Raw genomic sequence first — 27,126 nt, 5'->3', positions numbered from 1 at the left:
TCTATCAATGAATAAATGTTGTCTCACAATTCCATTTGCTTTGAACCCTTTGCAATTTTTGCAGAAACTTCTTGAAATGAGCCGGGTGGAGTTTAACGTCCTGCCAAACTGGAAACAGAAGAATTTGAAGAAAAACAAGGGACTGTTTTAATCCCTTGTATTTTTGCACCACACTGCCTGTTTATGTTTTAAGCCACATTTTAGACTTTTGTATTACAGGTCTCCAGTCCTCATCTTGTATAAATTTAGAATAAGGTTTTTTTTTCCACATTTGTTTTTAATATATTTTTGTGTCATTCTGTTCCGTAATTTCCACTGTAGCCAACTTTTATGTGCAATCTTTAATCTTTCCTTGGCAGCAAGATTATTCCTTTTCTATACATCCGTAAGATACTTTGGAGTTATTATAAATCATGGTGATGTTTGCCACAGGTTATGTGAACATTTGTTTGCACATATATTCCAGTGGTTTCCAACTGAGGGATTTAATAATCATATTTGTAAGCCAAAGGGGAGTTTGGCCCCAGAAAAAAAATAATTTACGAAATGCAAAATGCCCACCATTGAGAGGACAAGACATGTACATTTTGGTGAACAATGGTCTTAGTCAAAGATGTTATTTTACCATTCTGCGGTTGTAATTATAGCAGTGAACCTTTACAGTTCCATTTCATCATTTATTGTTGTAGAATGTGTGTAGTCAACTGTGCTAAACGAAAAAAGGAAATATCCAGTAATTGATATCTCAATCAATAACGTAATAAAACTGCATGTACACTTAATTTACGTCATCTAACTATGGCCTTGGTCATAGTTTTAATATGTAACATTTCGATAATTGACACATCTGCATATTGTTATTGGAGCTGATAGTTAAAATCTTTTTAGCACCCTTTTTGATACTGAATACTAGCATATAGGTGTGAATAAATGTCTCTTCTGATTAACTTGAGTGATTACTAGACAGTGTCCAATCTTTGTATTGCCGATTTTGTGTTTCTGTGCGTGCATGCTTGCTTGCACGCAAAGTGTTTTGATGAGTCTCCATAAGCCCAGCAGCTGTCTTCTCAGTCACACGCAAGTACAGTATGTGCGAGAATGTAAGAATTATGTTGCCAACGACAGACAACAATTACAAACTGGTTTTAAAAGTTTATCTTTCAGAAATACATACCCCAAAACCCCCTGCTCTTTATGTGGAAGCATATTACATTGAAATAAAGAACTGTGATATCTTGCAATGTTTGAATTCACAAGCCCTCTGTATAACAGTCGCAAACCTGTTTTGTTTCACCTTTCACCTATTTTATTTATTATTTTGAAATGCAAATCTTTTCTTTGTTAATGTAAACTAACAGACCAGCTTTTACTTCATGACCATAAAAGATAAACAGAAGGCAATTTCATAATGTAGTTTAATACTTCTCTTAAATAAAACATTCCATAATTAAATGACCGCATGTGATTATCTGTTATTTGTTGTTATCGCCACTACAAAAAAAATGAGACACATTTTTTTAAAGATCACCTTTTTTGTAAAAAAAAAAAAAGCACTGAATCATAATCAAGTAGACAATCTTTATTATCGTTAACACCATCATTTGTGTATTTTGGGTGAATGAGTAACACCACCAATAAATGCCTCTAATTTGCATGTTTTTTTAGTTTGAACTTTGATTGAACTTCGATTCTTGTATTCCTGGGACAGATAGTTGTATCGTTTCATTTTGCTAAATTGCTTCTAAACACATGGTACTCCAAACCCCAGAGTCACATGTGCCCACAGCCCAGTTGATATCTTCAAAGCAGGAAAATAACCAGGCTGGACCTGCTTGGAAATGACATGAATATCAGCAGTACTAACACCTGCCTGGCAAGTTAAATCACAATTTCTGTTCTTATCACTTAGGTTGGTTTAGTTGAAAAAAGGATTTTCCACTATTTAGAATGTCCTGAAACTGTTGACCACTGATTGCGATCTGATGTCTCAAGTTTGCTCACAAGAGAAGATCCATGCTGGTGTACTTGGCAAATTAAGATACACTGTGACAAGCAGTCTGGAACTGATTTTAGTAACCCAAAGCATTGTCAGCAGGGAAAATTTTATCTTTCTGATAGTTCAACAGAATTACTGGCAGATGTTCATTTAAGGTTTGTTTTATGTATACATAATCCTGACCAAACAGTTTTTCTTAATTTTTTTTCTCAAGCATTCTGATTTATGCCACCAGGGGTGGGGTTGTGTGCATATGAGTGTGTAGTTGTGTTTGTTGGTGGAATGAGTACACTCACGTTGTTATCAAAAATTTAAACAATTTACTCTCATATTTTTTTCTTCTCTTGCCCTTCAGCCACTTCCTTAAGCATAGGCACAGCAAGTCCCATATCTCCATCAAATCCTATTCTCTGTGTTTTCTTTTGAACCAACAAACTTCATAGCCTCTTTTACCACATCCATAAATGTCCTTTTTGGAGGGCATCAGCCTCAGCATCCTTCTAACAATGTATTCGCTATCTCTCCATGTCGAAACTATCTCAGTCTGGCCTCTGACTGTATCTCCAGAGCATTTAAGGCATGCCGTTGTTGTGCCTAAAGTATAGACTTTATGCATGTGGCTCAGGGGCCACAGGTTGGCCAGGCCAGATCTAGCTCATTCAAGAACTTCTCCTCTAACTCAGATCCCACCAGCGGAGCATAGCCACTAACATTGACCATCACACTTTCAGTTTCTAATTTCAGACTCAAGTCTATATGACATTCTTTTCACCTCCTGAACATTCCTATCAAACTCCGCCTTCAAGATAACTCCTACTTACTCCATTTCTCTTCTTGTCAGTACCATGATAGAACAACTTAAAGTCTGCGCCTAAGCTTCTAGCCTTACTACCTTTCCCCCTGGTCTCCTTGACACACAGTATATCCACTTTCTTCTCTGTATCATGTATACCAACTCTACCTCTTCCTGTCATCGTCCCAAAATTCAAAGTCCCTACACTTTGTCCCAGACTCTTGCCTTTCCTCTTCTCTCTTTGCTTCCGAACACACTTTCCTCCTCTCCTTCTTTGTCCTACAGTAGCCCAGTTTCCATTGGTCCCCTGTAGGTCATTGGTACCAATGGCGGTCGTTGTTAACCATGGCCAATGGATCCGGTTTGATCTGGTTATTATGATTGACTCACATGTCTGGTTTTGGTAAAAGTTTTACGCCGGATGCCCTTCTTGACACAACCCTCTGCATTTATCCGGTCTCAGGGAGACACTGTCCCGTGCCCCAACATATATCATCCTCATTTCATCACATTTGTTTTGTTTCAACATAACAAAATCTAAATTTTCATCTAAAAGGATTGGAACCTCCCATTTGTTTCTAGAATAGGAGCTATGATATACCTGTTCCACTAATCTATCCTTAAATTTAGCTATTTTTGTATCCAGAGCATTTAGAAACCCATTTCATGGTAATAAACCATTCCAAATTAGAAATACGGTATCTTCAAATCCAGCGATGGGCCATCAGGGCCTGCTGCTGGCCTAAAAAAATATCTGAATCACAAACGTTAATTCAAATTTGTCCATGAATTCTTATTAAGTAATTCCGAATGGTCTGTTCACTTCCTCTAATAGCTTTTCTCCAAGTTGTGCTGCTTCCACGCATGCATTTTCATACTAAACCATTTAACCAATCACATTACAGCCATAATCTGATGCCAGGCAGGGTCAAAGTCAAAGGAGTCCGCTTGAGGGGGGGGCTGCACAATCGGCTCTGCAAGCCCTTCACGCAAAAAAATAAGTGTTGATGACGCTGTTGCTTCGACCAATCAGATTATTTGTTGGCGACATCAAAGCCCTCTAGCAGGCTCTCAGCAACGTCAGCTATTCACACCCTCTGATGGCATAGTCAGAGTGGACAAGTGTATTAGCTAGGAGAAGCATACTAGCGAGCTGCGAACAGAAATATAGTTATGTATATAGGAGAGAGTTCAGTCGCCTTCATCCTAGGAAAGCCGCCGGCCCTGACGGACTTAGCCCCAGAGTGCTGAAAGGATGTGCCTCTCAGCTGTGTGGGATCTTCACATACCTCTTTAACCTGAGCCTAATCCAGATGGTTGTCCCTGACCGATGGAAAACCTCATGTCTGGTCCCAGTGCCCAAGAAGAGGAATCCCAGCACACACAGCGACTACAGACCAGTGGCCCTGACATCACACGTCATGAAGTCGCTGGAGAGGCTCGTCCTGAGGCAACTTTGTAATGTTGTCGGACCTTCGCTGGACCCCCTGCAGTTCGCTTACCAGACCCGGATTGGAGTGGAAGACGCCATCATCTTCCTGCTGCACAGAGTCTACACCCACCTTGAGGAGGCAGGAAGCATTGTGAGAGTCATGTTCTTTGACTTCTCCAGTGCTTTCAACACCATCCGACCTGCCCTGCTGAACAGGAAGCTCCTGGACATGCAGGTGGATGCTCCACTCGCGACCTGGATCAACAACTACCTCACAGGTCGGCCGCAGTACGTGAGGCTGGTGAACATCACGTCGGACACCATTGTGAGCAGCACGGGGGCGCCACAGGGGACGGTCCTGTCTCCCTTCCTGTTCACGCTCTACACCTCAGACTTCAGGTTCTCCTCGCAGTCCTACTACCTGCAGAAATTCTCTGATGACTCTGCCATCGTGGGCTGCATCAACGGAGGCCAGGAGGCGGAGTACAGGAGCGTGGTGGACAGGTTTGTGGAGTGGTGTGGACTGAACCACCTGCAGCTCAATGTGTCTAAGACAAAGGAGCTGGTGGTGGATTTCAGGAAACAAAGGACCCTACTGAATCCGGTCACCATCAGGGGTACTGATGTGGACATTGTGGACACCTATAAATACCTGGGTGTCCACTTGGACAATAAACTGGACTGGACCTTTAACACCAATGCCATCATCAAGAAGGGTCAGAGCCGTCTGTTCTTCCTCAGGAGGCTCAGATCTTTCAACGTCTGCAGGACCATGCTGCAGATGTTTTACCACTCGGTGGTGTCCAGCACCATCTTCTACGCTGTTGTGTGCTGGGGCAGCAGGCTCAAGACAGCTGACACCAACAGACTCAACAAGCTCATCAGGAGAGCTGGGTCTGTCCTGGGAGTAGAGCTGGAGTCTGTTGTGCAGGTTTCAGAGAGGAGGATGACCCCCTGCATGCCACGTTGATGTCCTGTCAGAGCTCTTTCAGTCGTAGACTGATACCACCAAAGAGCTCCACTGAACGCCACAGGAGGTCTTTCCTACCTGAGGCTATCAGACTTTTTAATTCCTCTTCCCTCAGCCGCAGGGAATCTTCAATCTTTATAGTTACTGCTAACAGTTAAACGATTCATATTTCATGATATTTCTTATCCTTCCTCCTTTCTACTATCATCTATTACTGTTATGGGTTTTACTTGAAACTCTGGCACAACAATTTCCTTCGGGATTAATAAAGTTGTTCTCATCTCATCTCATCATCATTGTTGCCCAGCGATCTCACGTTTCCCAACACAATGGAGGCGAGATATGGTCTGTATCTCCTCTTGCTCACCCACCGTCTCCTCCCGGCCCTGCAGCCCCGGTATTTCCTCCGAAGCTCCTTAGGAATTCCGTGCCTCTCCCCCATCCCGCCGCCGCATCTCAGCTTCAGCTGATCCCAGATGTAAACAATGGAGCCATAATGCTGCTCCGCAAGGACTGGGATACGGCTCGAAAAAAGTGCTTCAAACATCGCGAAAACAAGAAAGAGCAAATGGAGCAACATCTCTTGTTTTGGCAAAGTCCTTAACTAAATTGTAACTAAAGGAAGAAGAAGTAAATAGGATACAAAAAAGTGGAACATTTAGGGAAAAGAGACACTAAGGTGAGGAGAAACTCAGGCAGGCAGCTGCCCGAGACAGTGCCGGAAGTGGGGGATGAGAGGGTAGCCTCCCCTCTCCTTCAGGTGAGGGGAGGCTACCCTCCGGAGGGGTTCTGACTGTTGTTTGCAGCTATGCACCCAACAGAAGTTCAATTTACTCACTCTTCTTGGGGTCCCTAGAGGGGCTGCTAGAGAATGCTTCCAATTGGGACGGCTGGGAGACTTCAACTCTCACATGGGCAACAACAGTGCAAATTGGAAGGGCGGAAGGAACCCGAGTGGTGTTTTATTAGGGGAATTCTGTGCTCGTTACGGATTGTCCGAAACAAACACCACGTTCAGGCATTAAGCTGTCCATGAGTGTGTACTTGGCACAAACACACCTTCGGCTGCAATTCTTTGATCAACCTGGTCATGGTCGTGTTGTTGGACTTGTGGCTGCATGTCCTTGACTCTTGGTTAAAGAGAGGGATGGAGATGTCAACTGATCGCTACCTGATAGTCAGCTGGCTCCAGTGGTGGGGGAGGATGGTGGTCAGACCTGGTAGACCCAAATGTAATGTGAGGGTCTGCTGAGAACATCTGGCAGAGTCCCCTGTCAGAAGAGTTTCAACTCCCACTGCGGCAGAGCTACAAGCACATCTCGAGGGAGTCAGGGGACATTGAGTCCGAAGGGGCCATGTTCCGTGGTTCTATTGTCGACGCAGCAGACCAGAGCTGCGGCTATAAGGCAGCCGGCGCCTGTTGGGCCAGCAACCGTCGACCCGCTGGTGGACCCCAGCGGTGAAGGATGCGGTAAAACTGAAGGAGTCCAATCAGGCCTTGCAGGCCTGAGGGGCTCTGGAGGCAGCTGACAGGTACTGGCAGGCCACGTGATATGCAGCCTCAGGCAAAAACTAGGGTGCGGGAGGAGTTCAGGAGGAGGAGAATTATTTCCAGTAGGCTTTGGGGAGATTCTGGTTCACCATCCAGCGGCTCCTCTGCCTCCTTGTTAAGGTGCATTCAGCAGTGCTGGGGAGGAAGGATCGTTGAACCTCAGATCCAGGAGGAACAGTGTGGTTTTTGCTCTGGTCGTGGAAGGCTGGACCTTCTCTATACCCTCAGCAGGGTCCTCGAGGGGGAATGGGAGTCTGCCCAACCATTCTACATGTGTTTTGCAGATCTTGAGAAGGCATTTGACTGTATCTCATGAGAAATCCTTTTTTTTGAGGGGGGGGGGGGGGGGGCTCTGGGAATATGGAGTACCTATTACACAGGCTGTTTGGTCCCTGTATGACTAGTGTTGGAGCTTGGTCCGCTTTGCAAGTCAACATTGTAAGTTGGACTCATTTCCAGTGAGAGTTGGACTCCTCCAGGGCTGCCCTTTGTCACAGATTCTGTTTTTAACTTTTATGGAAAGAATGTCTAGGCAGAGCCAGGGCACCAAGGGGTCTGGTTTGGTTGCCACAAGATGGAGTCTCTGCTTTTTGCCAATGGTGTGGCTCTGTTGGCCTGATTTCCAGCCATCATTCCAGCTGAATGTGATGAGTATCAGCATATCCAAATCCAAGACCATGGTGCTCCACTGTAAACAGTGCTAACTGCAGGACGGGGAAGAGGTCCTGCCCCAAGTGGAGGAGTTCAAGACACAAGCTTTGGGTAGTGACCAAAAAACAAGATTGTGGATACAAGAGTCTAAAATATATTTTCTCCTCAGGGTGGTTGGACTCCCCCTTAGAGATAGGAAGAGAAGTTCGGCCATCCAGGAGGCGCTCGGAGTAGAGTTGCTGCTTCTCTGCATAGAGAAGAGTCAGATGAGGTAGCTCGAGCTTCTGATCAGGATGCCTCCTAGATGCCCGGAGGTATTCTGGGCAGGTCCATCTTTGAGAAGGCCACAGGGAAGACCAGGGACACGCTGGAGAGACTATGTCTCTAGGCTGACCTTGGAGCGCCTTGAGAAGAGCTGGAAGGGATCAATAAAGTCTATCTTATGTGAAACTGTTCCACCAAGACACATGCATCTTTGGTTACGTTGTTAGCTGAGCCGGGTTAACCAGCAACCAAACCAAGATAGCAACCATGAGGGACTGACATGTCACCTGCAATTTTGATTAGCTGTGGAGCTTCCTGGGCCAAGGCTTCCTCCTCCTGACTCATCAGAGACTCTGTTACCATTGCTAGCCCCCTACACACACTGACAAGGAGAATATTGATGTTACAGTGGGGTATGGACTGTGTCTGTGCTTTCCCCCAACTCTAGCCAGCACTCATCAAGGTCCAGGTCTGCCTGCCCTGACCCCCAGCAACCTTTCATTGTGAAACCAGATTCTAGTAATATGAACATCAGTGCGGTGTTGTCCCAGGAAGGGGGGCAAAAGGAGCATATCATGAGTTGAATGACTGCATCAACCGCTGGGAGTTGCTGGTCCTGGCCCTCCTCCGCTTCCACCCATTCCTTGATGGAGAGAAGTTCTTCCTTTGCTGTGACTCTCCTTCTCTCACCTAGCTTCTCAACTTTAGAGAATTAAAAGGGCAGCTGACCTGCTAGCTGATGAGTCTACATGACTGCAACTTTTAAATCTCCGACTGAGCTGGTCACCTTTACACTAATGCAGATGCTCTGTTCTATCAGTGCGATGAAGTCCAGTGTTGAAACTGCCAGACTGGGGAGCAGGACGAGGGGACTCCAGCAGTAGCAGCTCTATTTGACATCCTGACCAACAACAGTCCCTCTGACATCAGTTCAACCTACGACATTCGAGAACATTGATCAAGAACAGCTCCAGCAGAAAAAGAACAATGATGCTAACCTCTCTAATGATCCAATATGGATAGAATGTATCATTTCAGTCAATGGCTTAAAATATTTGCAATCCCCACTCATTACAGTCTAAACCCAGTGCACTTGGTGGACGAAATGTTTGGCGGCCAGAAAAGCTGCACTATAACCTGGGATGGAATTTCGAGGCCCAAGTGTTCAATACATCAGTGGTTTCTATCATCAGAAACATGGATCTGCCATGGGCTCGCCTACATCCACCATAGTGATGAACCTATCCATGACAGAGGTTGAGCGCAAGGGCCTTGCTTTCTTCAGGGAGACACCTCTAAGCAACCAGTCAGGTACTTGGATGATACTCACTACACAACTCAACTTGATCAACAGACACATCAAATTCAGTAGGAAGAATGTCAAGGATGACGCAGTCCGTTTCTTGAGCTATTGAAGTCAACAGGACAGGAGCCTGGACATCACGATTTACCAGAAACCAATCCATAACAATCAATATTTGCTATGAGACAAACATCACCCCCTTGAACACAACTAGGGGTTATCAGAACTCTACACCACCAGAGCAAGAAAACTCCATCAACTGCGAAAGGCAGAAAAACTGAGGTCCAACATATAAGGAAAGCCCTTAAATCCTCCGGCTATCCGAAACTCCCTTGCACAAAACTCAGGCCGAAATATATCAGCCCCTTCAGGATCTCCCACCAGATCAATCCGGTTACTTTTCGCCTACGGCTCCTACCAGAATATAAAATTCACCCAGTATTTCATGTGTCTCTGTTAAAATCGTGCTATTCATCTGACTCTTCATCCGCTGCAGACCCTGGGGTTGCTGTGCCTCCTCAACCGCCTCCCCTCCTGGACGAGGGTCCCATCTACACAGTCAGCCAGATACTCCAATCTCGATGCCGCCGGGGTCAACTGGAGTACCTGGTCGACTGGGAGGGGTATAGGCCAGAGAAACATTCCTGGGTCCGCTGCAAGGACATCCTGATCCCAGGGCTGTTGGAGGAGTTTCATAGCCCCCATCCAGGTCAACCGGCTCTGCATCCCTGTGGCCGACCCCGCGGTCGTCCCTATCGCCGTGCACCCTCGTCCAAGGAGGAAGAAGCTGGAGGGGGGGTGGGGGGGTACTGTCACGACTCATCAGGTCCCCGGGCAAGCGGCACAGCAATCACGGCAATTATCCTCTGCACCTGGTGACCACGCCGCACCGGGGAATAATCCCACTAATCAGCCCTGAGTATAAAGGCGGCCCCAAAGTTTCAGTCATTGTCCGATCTTAGGATGAGAAGTTCGTATTGTCTTCAACTCCACTTGTGTAGAACGTCCCGGACTGAAAACCCATTAAACTACCTGCAATCCTATGTACCTGTGTCTGTCCTCCTGGGGGTAAACCGTAACACTGACATACAATAAGGGAAAAAGAATTCTGAGCAAACAGATCCTAAAACTAGTAAAGAGTCTGAGGAGCTTTGATTTAATGTAAGGAGAGGAAAAAAAACAAGTACCTGTATTCACCGACCAGCATATGTGTACCATTATTATCATAATTGATATTGTTGCTGTAGTTACTATTAATTACTCCGAATATTATACACTCAAACTCATGTTCAGAATTTGCTTCACAGTTACCAACTTCAATTGAAGATATGAGTCTGAGCATAATTTATTTTACCAAATTATAGGTGAACAGATTTCCCCTATTGCACAGTAAATGCAGTAAATCTGTTTGAAGCAACTTTTAATATTTCCAATTTTCAAACTATAAAAATTATGTCAACAGGGAGTTACACATTAGTGAATAATCCTAATCAAGAACATTGTTCATTGATCATTACCGAACAAGTCTGGTCTGTGACAACTGTTGGACTTTAGCTAACCTGGGGCAAACAAAGGAACTTAGAACATATTTACAAGCTGTTAGAGGTTGTCTAATAATGCAGCCTCAGGGCGGCACTGGCCCGTGCCTCTCCAAGCCTGCCTTGGGCGGGCACGGTTAGAGGTTGTCTAATCTCATGTAACATCTGCAGATTGTCTTATTCAGGGCTGTTGGTCATGTCTACTTGAGCATGAATCATCATCTCAAATTGACCGTTGCAAATGTTGGGTTGCTACATAAACAAAAATGGCTTAAAGAAATTGGCCGGTGCTAATCCTGTAAAAAATTTTGAACACTTTGTAATATCTGCCACAAATTTGATCCACCTACTGTCAAACATGCTTGCAAATTGTGTAAGTCCATGGTTGAGTTTGAAATACAGTGTGAAGTTAGGCGATATATTGTAACATTGTCACTGACTATCCATCGTGCAATATGATGTGATTTGTTTGTTCCTGGGGTTTTAAGCAGCAGAGCATAATACCAAGGAACAATTAATTATTTTAAGGTCTAATAATATGACAATTTAGTTTGAATTTTAGGCTGATGATAATAAAGTTGATATGCAATGACGAAAGTGTACAATTGTGGGATTAAAATTCAAAATAAGAAATAAGAAGAACAAGAATAATCTGACATCATTACATGAAAAAAGCCAGATTGCCACATTAATTTAGTAGTAGTAATGGTTAATTACTCCTGCGTGAGCTGCTACCTTACCGTGGTGGAGAGACTTGCGCATCCTAGTGATCCTGGGAGCTACAGTATGTTGTTGGGGGCTTTATAACCCTTGAATGGTCACCCAAGGCAAACAGGTCCCAGGGGAGGGACAAGACAAAGTACAGCTCAGAAGACCCCCATGAAGAAGAAAAACTTTGGATCAACTCTTCCCTTGCCTGGATACAGGTCACCAGGGCCCTTTTCTGGAACCAGGCCTGGGAGCAGGACTCGATGGCGAGTGTTGATGGCCGTACTGAAGGACTGACATGGGTCCCTCTTCCCATGGACTCACCACCCACAGGAAGGGACAAGGGGGTCAGGTGCAGTTTGAGCCGGGCGGTGGTCAAAGCAGGGGACCTTGGCGATCCAGTCCTGGGCTGCAGAAGCTGGCTCTTGGGACATGGAATGTCCCCTCGAGCTGGTGCACGAGGCTGAGATTCCGATAGATATAGTTGGACTCATCTTGACGCACAGTGTGCGGTCCGGAACCAGGTCTCTCGAGAGGGGCTTGACTCTTTTTTACTCTGCAGTTGCCCCCGGTGAGAGGCACCGGGCAGATGTGGGCATATTCATTGCCCTCGACTTGGCGCCTGTACATTGGGGTGCAACCCGGTCATGGGCAGTCTTCCTCCACCTGAGGGTGGAGGGAGACAGGTTCTGACTGTTGTTTGTGGCGATGCACGTAATGGAAGCTTAGTTTACCTAGCCCACCCTAAAGGGGGTGCTAGAGAGCGCTCCTACTGGGGACTTCCTCGTCCTACTTGGAGACTTCACTGCTCACATGGGAATAACAGTGCTACTTGGAAGGGTGTGACTGGGAGGAACGGCCCACCTGATCTGAACCAAATTGAGGTCTTGTTATTGGAACACTGTGCTCGTCAAGGATTGTCCATGTTCAGGCATAAAGGTGTCCATTAGTGGACTTGGCACCAACACACTTTAGGTCATAGTTCGTTGATTGACCTTGTGGTTGTGTCTTCAGACTTGCGGCCCCATGTCCTGGACACTCATGTGAAAATAGGGGTGGAGCTGTCAACTGATCATGGTGGGGGAGGATGCCAGTCAGACCTGGTTGACCCAAATGTCATGTGATGATCTGCTGGGAACATCTGGCAGAGTCCCCTGTCAGAGGGAGTTTCAACTCCCACTCCGGCAGAGCTACAATCACTTCGCGAGGAAGGTGGGGGTCATTGAGTCCAAATGGGCCATGTTCTGTGCTTCCATTGTCGAGGTGGCAGTTAGGAGCTGCGGCTGCAAGGCGGTCGGCGCCTGTCAGGGTAGCAACCCTCGTGAAAGATGCCGTCTAACTGAAGAAGGAGTCCTATTGGGCCTTTTAGGTTGGTGGGGCTCAGGAAGCAGCTGACAGGTACTGGCAGGCCTAATAGCATGCGCTTCAGTGGTGGCTGAGGCAAAAACCGGTCATGGGATGAGTTCGGGGAGACCATAGAGAATGACTTCCGGTGGACGAGGAGATTGTGATCCACCATCCAACAGCACAGGAGGAGGAAGTACTGTGTACAGTGGGAGCGGGGCACTGCTGACCTCAACTTGAGACTTGTTGACTGGTGGCAGGAATACTTCTGAGACCTCCGAGACCCTGTTGAAACGCCTTGCAATGAGGAAGCAGAGCCAGGGGACTCTGGAGCAGACTCACCAATTTCTGGGGCTGAAGTTGCTGAAGCAGTTGAAAAGCTCTTCAGTAGCAGGGCCCAAGGGGTGGATGAGGTCCGCCCTGGGTTCCCCAAGGCTCAGGATGCTGTAGGCTTTCCTGGCTGACACGCCTCTGCTGCATTGCGTGGATGTCGGGGACAACGCTGCTGGAGTAGCAGACCCTTTATAGGGGGGATCACACTCCTCAGCCTCATTGGTAAGGTCTTTTCAGCAGTGCTGGAGAAGAGGGTCCGCCGGTTTGTTTAACCTCAGATCCAAGAGGAGCAGTGTGGTTTTTGTCCTGGTCTATACCCTCAGCAGGGTCCACGAGGGGGCATGGGAGTTCACTCGACCAGTCTACATGTGATTTGCGGATCTGGGGAAGGTAGTCAATTGTGTCCTGCGGGCAATCCTTCGGGGTGGTGCTCTGGGAGTATGGGGTACCGAACCCCATTATATGGGCTATTCGGTCCCTGTACGATCAGTTTCGGAACCTGTTCCACACTGCCGGTTGTAAGTCGGACCCGTTTCCAGTGAGAGTTGGACTCTGCCAGGACTGCCCTTTGTCACTGATTCTGTTCATAACTTTTATGGACAAAATTTCTAGACACAGCCAGGGCATTGTGAGAATCCTGGACATGCTCCTCCAGCTGTCCTTGCCTGGCTGTGGGAATGGAACTTGACCTCAGTCTCTGAATACTCAGTGGCAGGTCTGTGCTGGAGGCCTTTCCCATGGGCAATGCTGAGTCTCTCCAGTCATACAAAAGACCTGTTTATTCAAAGATTGATTTAATCCCTGGTGAAATTGAGGAGCGAGACCTTGAGGGACAGAACAATTCTTTTACAGAATAGAAGATAGTTTGGGAAAAATATCCCAATATCATATTTACACTATAACACATTTCAATTTAAAGTGTTCTGATCAGGCAGCAGGTATGAATGTGTGTGTGTGTGTGTGTGTGTGTGTGTGTGTGGTGTGTGTGTGTGTGTGTGTGTGTGTGTGTGTGTGTGTGTGTGTGTGTGTGTGTGTGTGTGTGTGTGTGTGTGTGTGTGTGTGTGCGTGTGTGAGAGAGATAAGGATAACATTTGTACAAGACAGTGATGTGCGGTGAGGTTCATGGCTGGTGAGGCACTGACGTCATCACAGTCAGATTTACAAACATATGAACCCTACAGAGTAGCTTATTCACCATTTTATTGGCAGCAGTTAATGTGTTTTGTTTAAAATATCATATCAGCATTCTTTACATACACAAACTGTAGCATAGAAAAAAAGCACATTTAACACAAAACTTATTATCTCTTACCTTTACTTATAATTGAAGTCCATACGCCTCCTTCTGAAGAAAAGCATTGATAACTTGCTTGTAGAAGTCTTCCTTATCTTTCTTCAGTTTTAAAAGTCGCAATGGAAATCACTGCCAGTGGAGACAGTCATCCATGATCAGTCCTGTTCTGAAAGTATGTTTTGAGTCTTTTCAGTGCTGAGAATGACCGCTCCACCAATGCTGTCATAGCTGGAACAGTGACCACCAGCTGGAGCAACTTCGTTGCCTCAGGAACAGTTTGAATGAGATCCCTCTGGGTTAAAATGTTGAGAAGCTCCCCAGATGATTTACATTAATCCCTCACTGTTTGTGAGCTATACAGCCCAATGAGCTCCACCTAGCTTGCTATTGCTAATTATATTATTCTGTAGCTGAGTAGTAAGAAGGAGCCCTGGGATCACCAGTGCCCCCTACCACGAGGTACCGTTACTGTGTGCCTCACTTTATGTCTCTTTGCAGTTGTTTTATGATTGCTCAGCACAAGAAACAAGTTACGGTTGTTGACGGAAAAACATTATACACATCAGCCAAACTGTGGAAATTTAGTTCATATATTAAGTGTTTGAAACTTTAAAGAGGACGTACACAGAGAAAGCAATACGGTCTCAGTGCATAGCATGTCAGCACAGTTAACATAATCATTGTGCAATCCATAGTGGGCTCAGCTGGTTGCTGTGTCACCGCACGTCACTTCTTCATATTTGAATGGTAAATGTGAATTTTATTTTGAAAAAAAAACAACTAAAAATGGTGAGGTTAAGTTGAAAATAACTTTATATTACAAATCACTGAATAAATATCCCTCCTCTTGTGTTAGGGTCGCCAGCGACCCGTTTTAGTTTTTAAATGCATAAAATAATCACTTAAATTTTTTTTTTGCATCAAGGCTTCTTGACTTTGTCAGGAACCTTGATTTCAACAAAATTCAACAAAAACATTTTTTTTCACTGCATTATAAAATGCTCTAGTTGAAATTGTGTCATTTGTAGTGTTAGGGTCGGTTTCGACACGGGTATAAAAATAAGATTACAAAGCAATAATTAGAGCCAAAATTTAAATCATAAATGCATTGTCAGCCAACACGATGACAGCCACCTCCTCCCCCAATCATGTGAGCTTCTGGGGATGCTCATTTGTCCAGGATTGCTCCAAAAAAACAAAGTAAACAAAGATGAGCATGTCCAGTCACGTCCTTGACATGACCCCTGGACTGCAAGGTCACAATATCACTTGTGACAATTTTTTTACAACCTATGACTTTGGACAAGAACTCCTCAAGAGAGAACTTACCATGGTGGGCACAGTGAAGAAAAATAAACCTGAGTTGCCTGCTGAAATTGTGCAGGTGAAAGACAGGGCTCCACTCTTCTCCAAGTTTGCTTTTACAGACACCACTGTTGTCTCATATTGTCCAAAAAGAAGACAGACTGTGATACTTCTGTCTACTCTTCACAAAGCTGCAGCTGTGTCATCAGCAGGTGACAAAAAGCCCACAATTATCCTTGACTATAATAAAAACAAAGGAGGAGTGGACAACCTGGACAAGCTGACAGCCACCTTCACTTGCCAGCGAATGACCAGAAGATGGCAAATGATATTTTGTGTTATGACCTGTCCTGTGTTTCAGTGTGTTCATTTTAAAGTCCTATTGCTGGCATTTTTTTGTTTCTTTCCATTTTCTTGAAGAAAATATATATGGGTCGAAAATGACCCATAACACCATAGATGTTACTATATTTAAAAATTTTAAAATGAAAAAAATAAATCAACAAATTCATTTCAGAGATGTGTTCTATACCCCTTACCAATATTCTGGTGACACAACATCCTTTAATTTATTTATATTATTCTCTTGAGGTTAATTTTTCTGTTTTTTATTGAAATTGAGAAGTATACTAATAACAATAAAAAGGCCCAGAGAACCACAACAAAAAATTTTAAATCCAATATTTTCATTGATAAGGAAGCCTAACAAGGTAACCAAGAGATGAGAAAAAGAATTGGAATTTAAGTTTTTATTTTTCGTGTATTTTAAAGCTGATTTAAGACACGGGTCGAAACCGACTCGTTAACACCAGGGATGCTACCAGAAAACTAACACAGGAGGAGGGATACAACAATTTCATTTATTTTTTAATTTCACAGTTATTTCTTTCCATGATGACTGATGAGGCCTGGCCTCCCCTGCCTCTAGTGACTGCACGCCACTGGTTCATTAAGATTTCAACAAGAATTCAAATGTAAATAAAGAAATTTAAAATAAAGAAAACCCCAAGTCACTCTGCTGACTTTCATCCATCCATACACCCATTCTCCTCCTTCCAGCTCCTCACTCTCTCAGAAATCGCAGAATCATCCAGAAATCCAAGCCATTCACCTATCACCCCCCCGCCCACCCCCCACACACACAACTCATTAAAGTCAGCCTCCCCTCTCTGGTCCCCCTCATTTCTGCAATCATCCACTCCTCTCTCACAACTGGAACTGTCCCTACAGCCTTCAACACTGCTACCATTAGCCCAATCTTGAAGAAACCCTGTGCCAAAATAGAAAGGTTACTGTTGTCATGGGAGAAGGCTCATTCTCATGTGGTGGAGCAAGAGCTGAGTTTGCTCCCGAAGGAGCAATGCAAAGCTCAGACTACAGCTCTTGTGTAGCAGGCCTCTGACAAGCTCACCTAGGAGAAACAAACTGATATGGAACACTCTGAGAAGCTAAGCGATCTGCTTCCAAGTTGTGTGAGCTGCAAGTGTCCCTGTCAGCTCGTAGAAAGGAGCTGGGTGGTTACTGGCAGTAGATTTAGGAGGTAAAATTTGAACATGAGACTGAACTAAGGTATCATGCTACAGAGAAAGCTTCACTGTGCCAGCACAGTTTCCAGTGAGCAGAATCTGCAGCTCTCTCAAGCAGTCGCAGACCATGTTGACGGAGAGCAACAGTTGAAACTAAATGCTGTGAGGGTATTAGGGTTGCGGACTCTGGTGTTTGTTTCTCCTCCCCTTTTTCAGGAATTGCAGATTTTGTTCCCTTTTGTTCTGCCTGCAGACACGTAGATAGACCGTTCTCTTTATGAGAGCTGTTTTATTTCTTTTGTTGTTGCAGGCAGCAGCCAGCCCGCTTTCTTTGCCTTACATGTAACTCTGCAAGTTAATTTCCACACTTCCTTAATAAATGGTTTTATTAAATCCCAATTACATCTGGTTTTATGTTGCTTCCCCTTTATGAGCCGGGATATAACCCCTCTTGAAGAGCAACCTCTATTAAAATCGATTAAAGTACCAGAATTAGACATTTTAAAACCAAGTATGTTTAACCGAGAGTCAAAATGGAAATTCTTTTGCTCTACTTATTTGTTTGCAATGAGTATGAATTGTTTGGAACAAATGAAGGCTGCATAGCAAATTTGCTGTATCTGTTGTCTCTTGTTGCTATCAAAGAAACTTTCTTTCTTAGCCAAATTTGGTTCTGTGTGAGTGACAGGAAAGCTGATGACATATGAATCATTATCAGTCTATATGCATGTTATTTTGAATTCTTACGATTGTAAATCTGGCTCCAAAGGAGTCAGTGTCTCACAAGCCATGAACCTCACTGAACGCTACTGATGTTATGTATCTTTTTTTTAACCTAATGGGGACCAAATCTACACTTGAAGACTAGTTATCATGCCTTTTTTGTCCTTAACAAAGAAAGCTAAATCTCATACTTGAGGTCCAATAGGTAAGGTATGCATTTATGTCTTGCTATGTTTAGGGTATAAATTGGCTTTAGGCTATGAATGGAAGTCAGTCCTGTGCTCTAACAAGACAAGTTCCTCAATCTTGCATGTGTCTATTCATGTAGTCCGCTTTTCCTTGTAAACTGACCCTGTGTCAATCATTCAACTTTGATCCTCTTGATTTACTATCTCATGTCCAAGGTATAAAATCAATTATGATGCTCACATGAAGTGTAAAATTGTTCTGAGCTGGTGTTGTAGGAATGTCTTTTTTTTCTTGTTTCTCCCACTTCATTCAAGCAGGGTGGCAGATGTTGTAAAACCCCATAACATCTGCCAAACTGTGCTACTAAACACCTGCCTGTCTGCTACAAGTAGTCTTTATTACTGATCTCTTGCTGTGTGCCGACTTACTGAGACTGCATACAGCATTACTCACTTGTTTGTCTTTTCATCAGTCCTCTTTGCCTTTTTGTGCTGCAGTTCGTTCTGTATTTTTTTCGAATCATTTTATGATCCTGATTATGCGTGTTTCTTCCACATTGACTACTGAAACACTCTGACCGGGTCCCTGTTCCAGTTGTCTGACCGCATTCTACAGCATTTTCCTGGTACCTGCTCCACACTTCAACAATAAACTGTTCACATTAGTGCTCTCGCTGCATCTCCAGTCTGGGCACAAACCGCAACAACAAACTGCTCACCACAGCACTATCACAGCAGCTTCAGTCCGGACGCACAACCCAACAGTGAAATGCTCACCCCTATTAAAAAAAGTTGTGAGCTCTCTCTCTGTTGCTGCAAAGTTTTGTGCTGTGTGTGGATCGAAACAAACAGCATCACAACAGAAACATGCTGCTTTTCCTTTTAAACAGGGTACGGAAGAGGTTACACTGAGGAAACTGTCTGTTTTTCCCTTTTGGCAAAAACATCATGGGATCTGAATTTTAAAGATTGAGCCTCTGGCATGTCAAAGCCCACCCTGGAGAAACTGAATGTATGTTGTTATGATAATTAATTTGTAATTTTTATGCACTCATAATTCATTATTTGTCTGACCTGTCTGTGACAAAAAAGAAATAATTTTATGTTGTTTTTTTTTTTTTTTAAAGTCAGTCCCAAAGAGGTTTGTAGCTTTAGTTTATGTATATAAAATGACAAATACGATTGAACACAGTTATTTAGTTCAAACATTATTCTATGCCTGGACACAGTCAGGGAACATATCCTACAAATGTAAACAACAAAATGTCAGGGTGACAATAACAGTGCTTGATGATCAAACATCCTCTTGTGAATTGTCACAAGTTCATCATGCTTCTCCACAGAGAAAACAGATGCATGACCAACAATCTTGACACAACAAAGAACTTCCCCTAAGCTGTCTGGCCTGTATATAAATTAATGTAGTAAGAAATAGTGAGTCAAATTTCTGGTACATGACTTTTTCCTCATTGGTACAGAATCTTGGGAAATGCAGACTCAGGGTGGCAAGGGGCCAGTGTCTCCCTGATCCAGTCCCAAGCCCGGATAAATGCAGAGGGTTGCGCCGGCTGGATAAAGGGCATCTGCCATAAAACTTTAACCGAAACCAGACATGCAAATAAAACCTAATAATCTCATCAGTGTAGGATCAGGTTAACAACAACCGCCATTGGTACTGATGGCCTACAGGGTACCAATGGAAACTGGGCTATTGTATGTCAAAGACGGAGAGGAGGAAGGCGTGTTCAGAACCAGTGAGAGAAGAGGAAAGGCAAGAGACTGGGACTGAGAGTAGGGACTTTGAATATTGGGATTATGGCAGGAAAAGGTAGAGAGTTGGTTGACATAACAGTGAGAAGGAAAGTGGATATACAGCGTGTCCAGGAGACCAGGTGGAAAGGTAATAAGGCTAAAAGCCTAGAGCAGGCTTAAAGTTGTACTATCATGGTACTGACAGGAAGAGAAATAGAGTAATAAGAAGTGATAAGAATTCATCCTTTTTAATCACCATGGGGAAAGTCATTCCCTGCAATTAACCCATCATTGATGACCCATGAGCAGTGGGTTGTTGTTGACCAGCGCCAGGGGAGCAGTTAGAAGTTCAATGTCTTTCTCGACAACACTTCAACATGGGGAGGACCCAGGAATGTGGAGTTCCAAAGACGAGTGCTCTACTTCCTGTGCCGTGCAGCCCTGAGCAGGACTTATCTTGAAGAAGGAGTTCATTAGAATGTCAGATAGAGTTATGAGTCTGAAACTGGAAATTGAAGGTGTGATGCTCAGTGTCATTAGTTGCTATGCTCCGCAGGTAGGATGTGAGTTAGAGGAGGAGGACAAATTCTGGAATGAGTTTGATGAAGTAATGCAAAATATCCCGAGAGATGAGAGAGTGGTAATTGGTGCAGAGTTCAATTGGCATGTTGGTGCAGTCAATAGAGGGGATGAAGAAGTGATGGGCAGATTTGGTATACAGAATAGGAACACAGATGGTGGTAGAATTTGCAAAAAGGATGAAATGGCTGTAGTGGACACATATTTCCAGAAAAGACAGGAACATAGGGTAACTGATAAGAGTGGAGGTAGGGACCCACAGGAAAACTATAATAGTAATAGACAAGGTAACCTGAAACAGATCAGTGACTGCAAAGTAGTTGTAGGTGAGAGTGTAGCCAGATAGCATACGATGGTGGTTTGCAGGATGACTGGTGACAAGGAAGATCAAGATGACTAAGGCAGAGCAGAGGACAAAAGTGGTGGAAATGGAAAAGGGAGGGGTGTTGTATGGTTTTCAGGGAGGAGTTGAGAAAGGCTCTGGGTGGTCAGGGAGAGCTTCCAAGTAATTGATCAACAGCTAATTTTATCAGGGAGAAAGGAAGTAGAGTACTTAGTGTATCACCTGGAAGGAAAGTAGATAGATAGATCTCTGGTCTCACCACTGTCTTGTACACCTTTCCTTTCATTCTGGCCGATAGTCTTCTATCACATAGTACTCCTGAAACTTTTCTCCACCCATTCCAACCTGCTTGAACCTCTTTCAACCTCTTCACCTCTTTTCCACACTCTCCATTGCTCTGGAGTGCTGACCCCAAGTACCTGATGTCCTACAACTTCCTGATCTCTACTTCACCTGAGTTCCTCCCATTCACACACATGTACTGTGTCTTGCTGCGACTAACTTTCATTCCTTCCCTTCCAGCTCATACTTCCAACCTCACTAGATTTTCCTCAACCCGTTCTCTGCTCTCACTACAGAGCACATTGTCACTTGCAAACATCATGGTTCATGGAGATTCCTGTCTAACCTCATCTGTCAGCCTGTCCATCACCAGAGCTGATCCCTGATGGAGTCCAACCTCCACCTTGAACTTCTCTGTTACCCTCTTCTCTGTTGCCCTAAAGCACACGGCACCACTGTCTCACAGCAAGCATACATGTCCTGCACGAGTCTAACATACTTCTCTGCCACTCCTGATTTCCTCATACAATACCAGAGCTCCTCTCTTGGCACCCTGTCATATGCTTTTTCATGGTCTACAAAAACACAATAGAGCTCCCTCTGGGCTTATCTGTACATCTCTATTAGCATTCTCAAAGCAAATACTGCATCTGTAGTACTGTGTCTAGGCATGAGGCCATAATGCTGTTCACAAATGCTGACTTCTGCTCTCAGTCTAGTTTCCACTACTCTTTCCCATAACTTAATTACATGGCTCATCAGCTATATCCCTCAATAGTTGCAGCAATTCTGTATATCCTCCTTATCCTTAAAAATCACACATTGTCACACTTCGTCTTCATTCTTCAGGCATCTTCTCACTATAAGATCCTGTTGAATAATCAAGTCAGAAACACTACCACTGCCTCTCCAAGACACTTCCACACCTCCACAAGTATATCATCAGCACCAACTGCTTTACACTCTTCATCCGCTTCAATGCCTTTCTCACTTCACTTTTACTAATCTCTTCTACTTTGTGGTCTACAATAGTCACCTCTTCTACCCTTGCCTCTTTCATTTTCCACATTCATCAGCTCTTCAAAGTACTCTTTCCATCATCCCATAACTCTTCCAGCATCTGTCAATACATTTTCCTTTCCATCCTTAATCACCCGGACCTGTTGTTCATCCTTTCCATCTTTATCTCTCTGTTTCGCCCACCTGTATAGATCATTCTCTTCCTCCTTACTGTCCAACCAAGCATACAGGTCATCGTACACCTTTTGTTTTGCCACAGCTACCTCTATCTGTACCTCACGTTGTATCTCCCTGTACTCCTGTCTCTTCTCTTCAGTCCTCTCAGTGTCCCACTTCTTCTTTGCTCACCGCTTTCTCTGTATATACTCCTGCACTTCCTCAGTCCACCATCAAGTCTCCTTATCTATTTTCCTTCCATGTGACACACCAAGTACTCTCCTACATGTCTCCCTAATAACACTAGCTGTTTTTGTCCAATTATCTGGACGCTCTCCCTGACCAAACAGAATCATTCTCAACTGTTCCCTGAGAACCGTACAACACTCTTCCCTTTTCAGCTTCAACCACTTTGTCCTCTGCTCTGCCTTTGTCCTCCTAATCTTCCTTGTCACCAGAGTCATCCTACAAACCAACCATCCTATGCTATCTGACTACACTCACCTATAACTACTTGCAGTCACTGATCTCTTTCAGGTCACCTTGTCTTTACAAGATGTGGTCTACCTGGGTGCTCCTACCTCCGGTCTTATAAGTGACCCTACGTACCTGTTATTTCTTGAAGAAAGTGTTCACTACAGCCATTTCCATCCTTTTTGCAAAATCTACCACCATCTGTCCCTCTGCATTCCTGTATACCAGAACTGCCCATCACTAACATGTCCATTGAAGTCTGCACCAATTACCACTCTCTCATCTCTGGGGATATTCTGCATCAATTCAGTTTCAGTTTCAGACTCATAAGTCTATCTGACATTTTTTTCACCTCCAGAATGTTCCTATCAAACTCCACCTTCAAGATAACTCCTACTCCATTTCTCTTCTTGTCAGTACCATGATAGTACAACTTAAAGCCTGCTCCTAAGCTTCTAGCCTTAATACCTTTCAACCTGGTCTCTTGGACACGGTATATTCCCTTTCCTTCTCACCATCATCTCGACCAACTCTCTACCATTTCCTGTTATAGTCCCAATATTCCCTAAGTCCCTACTCTCATTCCAAGACTCTTGCCTTTCCTCTTCTCTCTCTCCACGCCTTCCTCCTCTCTTTTTTTGACCTACAGTAGTCCAATTGGTTTCCTGTACGTCATCGGTACCAATGGCGGTCGTTGTTAACTCGGGCCTCAACCGATCCGGTATGATCTGGTTATTATGGTTGATTCGCATGTTTGGTTTCGGCAAAAGTTTTATGCCGGATGCCCTTCTTGACGCAACCCTCTGCATTTATCCAGGCTTGGGACCGGCTCAGGGAGACACTGTCCTGTGCCCCCCTGAGGCTGGCTCGGGGAGACAGCAGCCAGTGCCGCCCTGTGGCTGCATTACGGCCTAGAAACAGTTACAATAACGAAAAGACAGGAGGAAGAGCTATAGGTCTCAGAGATGAAGATGATAAAGTTGTCTTTGGAAGTGACCAGAATGGATAGGATGAGGAATGAGTCTATCAGAGGAACTGCACATGTTAGATGTTTTGGAGAGAAGGTCATAGAAGCCAGACTGAGATGGTTCGGTCATGTGCAGAGGAGGGATAGTGAATATATTGGTAGACAGATGCTGGAATTGGAGCTGCCAGGCAGGAGGTCCCGAGGAAGACCAAGGAGAAGAATTATGGATGTAGTGAGAGAGGATATGAAAGTAGTTGGTGTGAGAGAAGAAGATACAAAGAACAGGGTTAGATGGAGAAGGTTGATTCGATGTGGCGACCCCTGAAGAGAAAAACCAAAAAGAGAGGAAGAATAGCTACAGTATCTTGGGAAATTATGTACAGGTATGGGGACCTTTGTGATGATATCAAACATGAAAAAGGACTGTACCTTAGGCTTCCAAACAACAAAAAGCAAAAAGAAACTAAAACAACATGGATACAGAGGATTCAGGATTGATTTCCTTTAAACCAAAGGCAAGAAGTCCATATCTGATAAAGATTGCTCATACTGATTGTTAAAACAAAAACTTTCTGATGGAGTATTTGAAAAGACATCAAGAAGGCGGCTAACTGGTTGTCGAATTGAACATGATTGACACTTGTTTTGCGGTTCTTCTTGATTAAATTCATAAAGGCGGAATGGCTTATGTTACTTGTCTTCTTCATGCCCTCTCTGAAATGGACAGGGGGTACATATTGGTATTTCTGCCTTTGGATATGAGTATCCTATATGTATCCTTGCCTCTTTGTGGCTCTTTAAGTATGAGGGTGACTCAAAAATGTTTTAGTCCATAAGTGTATAGTGCCACACCTTTTGTCCCAGAGAGGCCAATCAATTAAATTCATGGATACTTGAAGCAGAAGCTAAACATAGGTCTACAGGCCACTGAAAGGTATTCTGCAGACTGAAGAAGGGCAGTTTCATATGACTGCCACAGGAAAAATAATCAGCATCTTGATACCAGCTAGAATGGAGAGAAGGAAAATATTAATGGTCTAAACATTATGTTACAATTATTAAATTGCTGTGGTTCTCATGGGGCATTATACTGTTGGAGGTGATGTGGCACAGGAGGAACAGCAATTGTCTTTAGAACCAAACATTCAAGGTTCAATTCCCAGCTCCTCCTAGTGTGTTGAAATGTTGTTGAGCAAGACACTGAACCTGGCAGTGGTGGATGGCAGCCTCCCGCTCATGGTTCATCCATGATGGGTTAATTCCAGAGAGCAAATTTCCTCATGAGTTTATAATAAAGGATACATTATCGATTATAGTGATAAATAGAAATAAAATACATGTCTAGAAATTACTCATAAAATATAATGAGTCATTTCAAAGTAGATTAAATAGCTGTCATTTTGTCTGAGCCCTGCAAAATTTAATTCCAAGTGGTTCAGTGTGACTTCAGTGAATCTTTGCTTCCGCAAAGCAAGATTGCCTTTTGAGTTGTTGGTGCTTCACGACAATATAATACGTAGCCTACCTTAATAAGCTTGCACCTAATTTGTGCAGAAACATATGGCTGTTCTGCAGATTACCCACTCAGAACATGAGACATAACTTCCCATCCTGTTGGTAAATGACCGCATCCTGGCTGAACATCAACCTCTCTCTGCACAACTTTCCGCTTGTATAGCTTACATTGTCTTAATCACTTTGTGATTAATAGTCAAGGCTTGTACTGTGTCAAGTTCTTATGTAAGTTTTGCACCCGTGCGCAGTCTGCTGACATTCTGGAGATGCGCCTCTATCTAGCAAATGAACTGCTAGTGAGTAGAAATTCTGCACAATGCATGCATACACGGGTCCATTTACACAGAGGAGTAGGTTTCATCAAGTGAAATGATTGTTAATGCAAATGTTGGCCGGAGAGAACAATTCTGCCTTGGGTCAGGCAGTCAGTGAAGTTTGATTTCAAGCTGGTAGAGGATCTATGGCACAGGTGGTGGATATTGTATTTATAATATGGAGGTAATTAAGGGGAAAATGTAAGATTTCTGATAATTATATGGAGTTTGAAAACGTAACAACACTGCAAACATGTGAGGGTGATCTTAAACTAATGCTGGCTACAAAAATTCTTCAGGTTTTCCACAGGCTCCAACAGTAGATCAAACTACATTTTTTGAAGGAGTGGTTACTTAGTTCCCCCTAGTGTTACTGGAGTGGAATTAGAACTACACCAGCAATATAAGTTCTTGAACTTACCGTTACCTGGTAGCTATAATATTTATATGTTGTAAATGCATGTAAATACAACATATTGATATTTGCTTTTACATTGTATGTGTGTGTGTGTGTGTGTGTGTGTGTGTGTGTGTGTGTGTGTATCTGACCAGTGTTCCTTGTTTTTTTAGGTGGAAAAGGTACAATACGCAGTAAAATTTCTTGACTGAGTTCAGCCAACCATTTCATACATTTTTTTATGAAATTTTTCGCACAAAATCTTCACCAACTACCTTCATATCCTCTTTTACTACATCTATAAATCTTTTCTTTGGGCTTCCTCGAGACTTTGTTGCCTGGCAGCGCCTCACTCTCTTGAGATCCTGTTGAATATTCTAGTAAGAAACTACAGAATAAATCATTCTTTCCCTCTTTACTGTCCAACCGAGCCTACAAGTCATCGTACGCTCTTTTTTTGCCTCAACTATCTCTATCGTTACCTTAAGTTGTATCTCCCTGTACTCCTGCACTTCCTCATCCACCACCAATTCTCCTTATCTACTTTCCTTCCACGTGACACACCAAGTAATCTCCTACCTGTCTCCCTGATAACACTAGCTGTAGTAGGCCAATCATGTTGAAGCTCTCCCTGACCACCCAGAGCCTTTCTCAACTCCTCCCTGAAAACCATACAACACTCTTCCCTTTTCAGCTTCCACCACTTTGTCCTCTGCTCTGCCTTTGTCCTCTTGATCTTCCGAGTCACTAGAGTCATCCTACAAACCAACCATCCTGTGCTGTCTGGCTACACTCTCATCTACAACTACTTTGCAGTCACTGATCTCTTTCAGGTTACCTCGTCTAAACAGATGTAGTCTACCTGGGTGCTCCTACCTACGCTCTTATAAGTTACCCTATGTTCCTGTCTTTTTTGACAAAAAAAAAACGAAAAAAAAAAAACAGGTAACTTCAGCCGTTTCCATCCTTTTGCAAAATCTACCACCATCTGTGTTCCTATCCTGTATATCAAATCTGCCCATCACCTCTTCATCCCCGCTATGCCTGCACCAACATGCCCATTGAAGTTTGCATCAATTACCACTCTCTCATCTCTGGGGATATTCTGCATCACTTCATCTAACTCGTTCCAGAACTTCTCCTTCTCCTCAAACTCACATTCCACCTGCGGAGCATGGCAACTAATGACACTGAGCATCACACCTTCAATTTCCAGTTTCAGACTCTCTTAGAGTTTTCTCACTATATTCATAACTATGTTATTTCAATTACTCACATGATGACAACCAGACATGTTTTCTTTATTTGAGCACAGCCGTCCGTGAACAGGAAGGTATCCTCCCTGAGCATAATTTTGTTTCTGAAGCACAATACAGTTGTCCTTGAACTAGGAACCTATCCTTCCTG

The 27,126-nt window shown here is 43.9% G+C and overlaps 1 protein-coding gene and 1 pseudogene across 5 annotated transcripts in view; one reads left to right on the top strand and one right to left on the bottom strand.

The window, feature by feature from the left end:
* Nucleotides 1–1,454, top strand: part of LOC147215101 (supervillin-like) — a 65,205-nt gene extending 63,751 nt beyond the window's left edge. For all 4 annotated transcript variants that reach the window (XM_086140109.1, XM_086140110.1, XM_086140111.1 and 1 more), the window contains one exon: nt 65–1,454. In XM_086140109.1, coding sequence (XP_085996235.1) covers nt 65–151 — 87 coding nt within the window. In that variant the 3' untranslated portion in view covers nt 152–1,454. The remainder of the gene's footprint in view (nt 1–64) is intronic.
* LOC147215100 (uncharacterized) overlaps nt 1–26,879 on the bottom strand; it is a 114,719-nt pseudogene extending 87,840 nt beyond the window's left edge. The window contains exons 1-2 of the transcript XR_015104229.1: nt 26,230–26,879; nt 22,007–22,269 (exon numbers count right to left, since the gene is read on the bottom strand). The product of XR_015104229.1 is annotated as an uncharacterized LOC147215100 (transcript). The remainder of the gene's footprint in view (nt 1–22,006; nt 22,270–26,229) is intronic.
* Between the last annotated feature and the right edge of the window lie 247 nt (nt 26,880–27,126).

This window comes from Fistularia commersonii, chromosome 32 (assembly GCF_037954325.1).
Source record: "Fistularia commersonii isolate RoL2024-O1a breed Wild chromosome 32, RoL_Fcom_v1.0, whole genome shotgun sequence".
NCBI classification, from domain to species: domain Eukaryota; kingdom Metazoa; phylum Chordata; class Actinopteri; order Syngnathiformes; family Fistulariidae; genus Fistularia; species Fistularia commersonii.
This window is presented reverse-complemented; position numbering and strand designations above follow the sequence as displayed.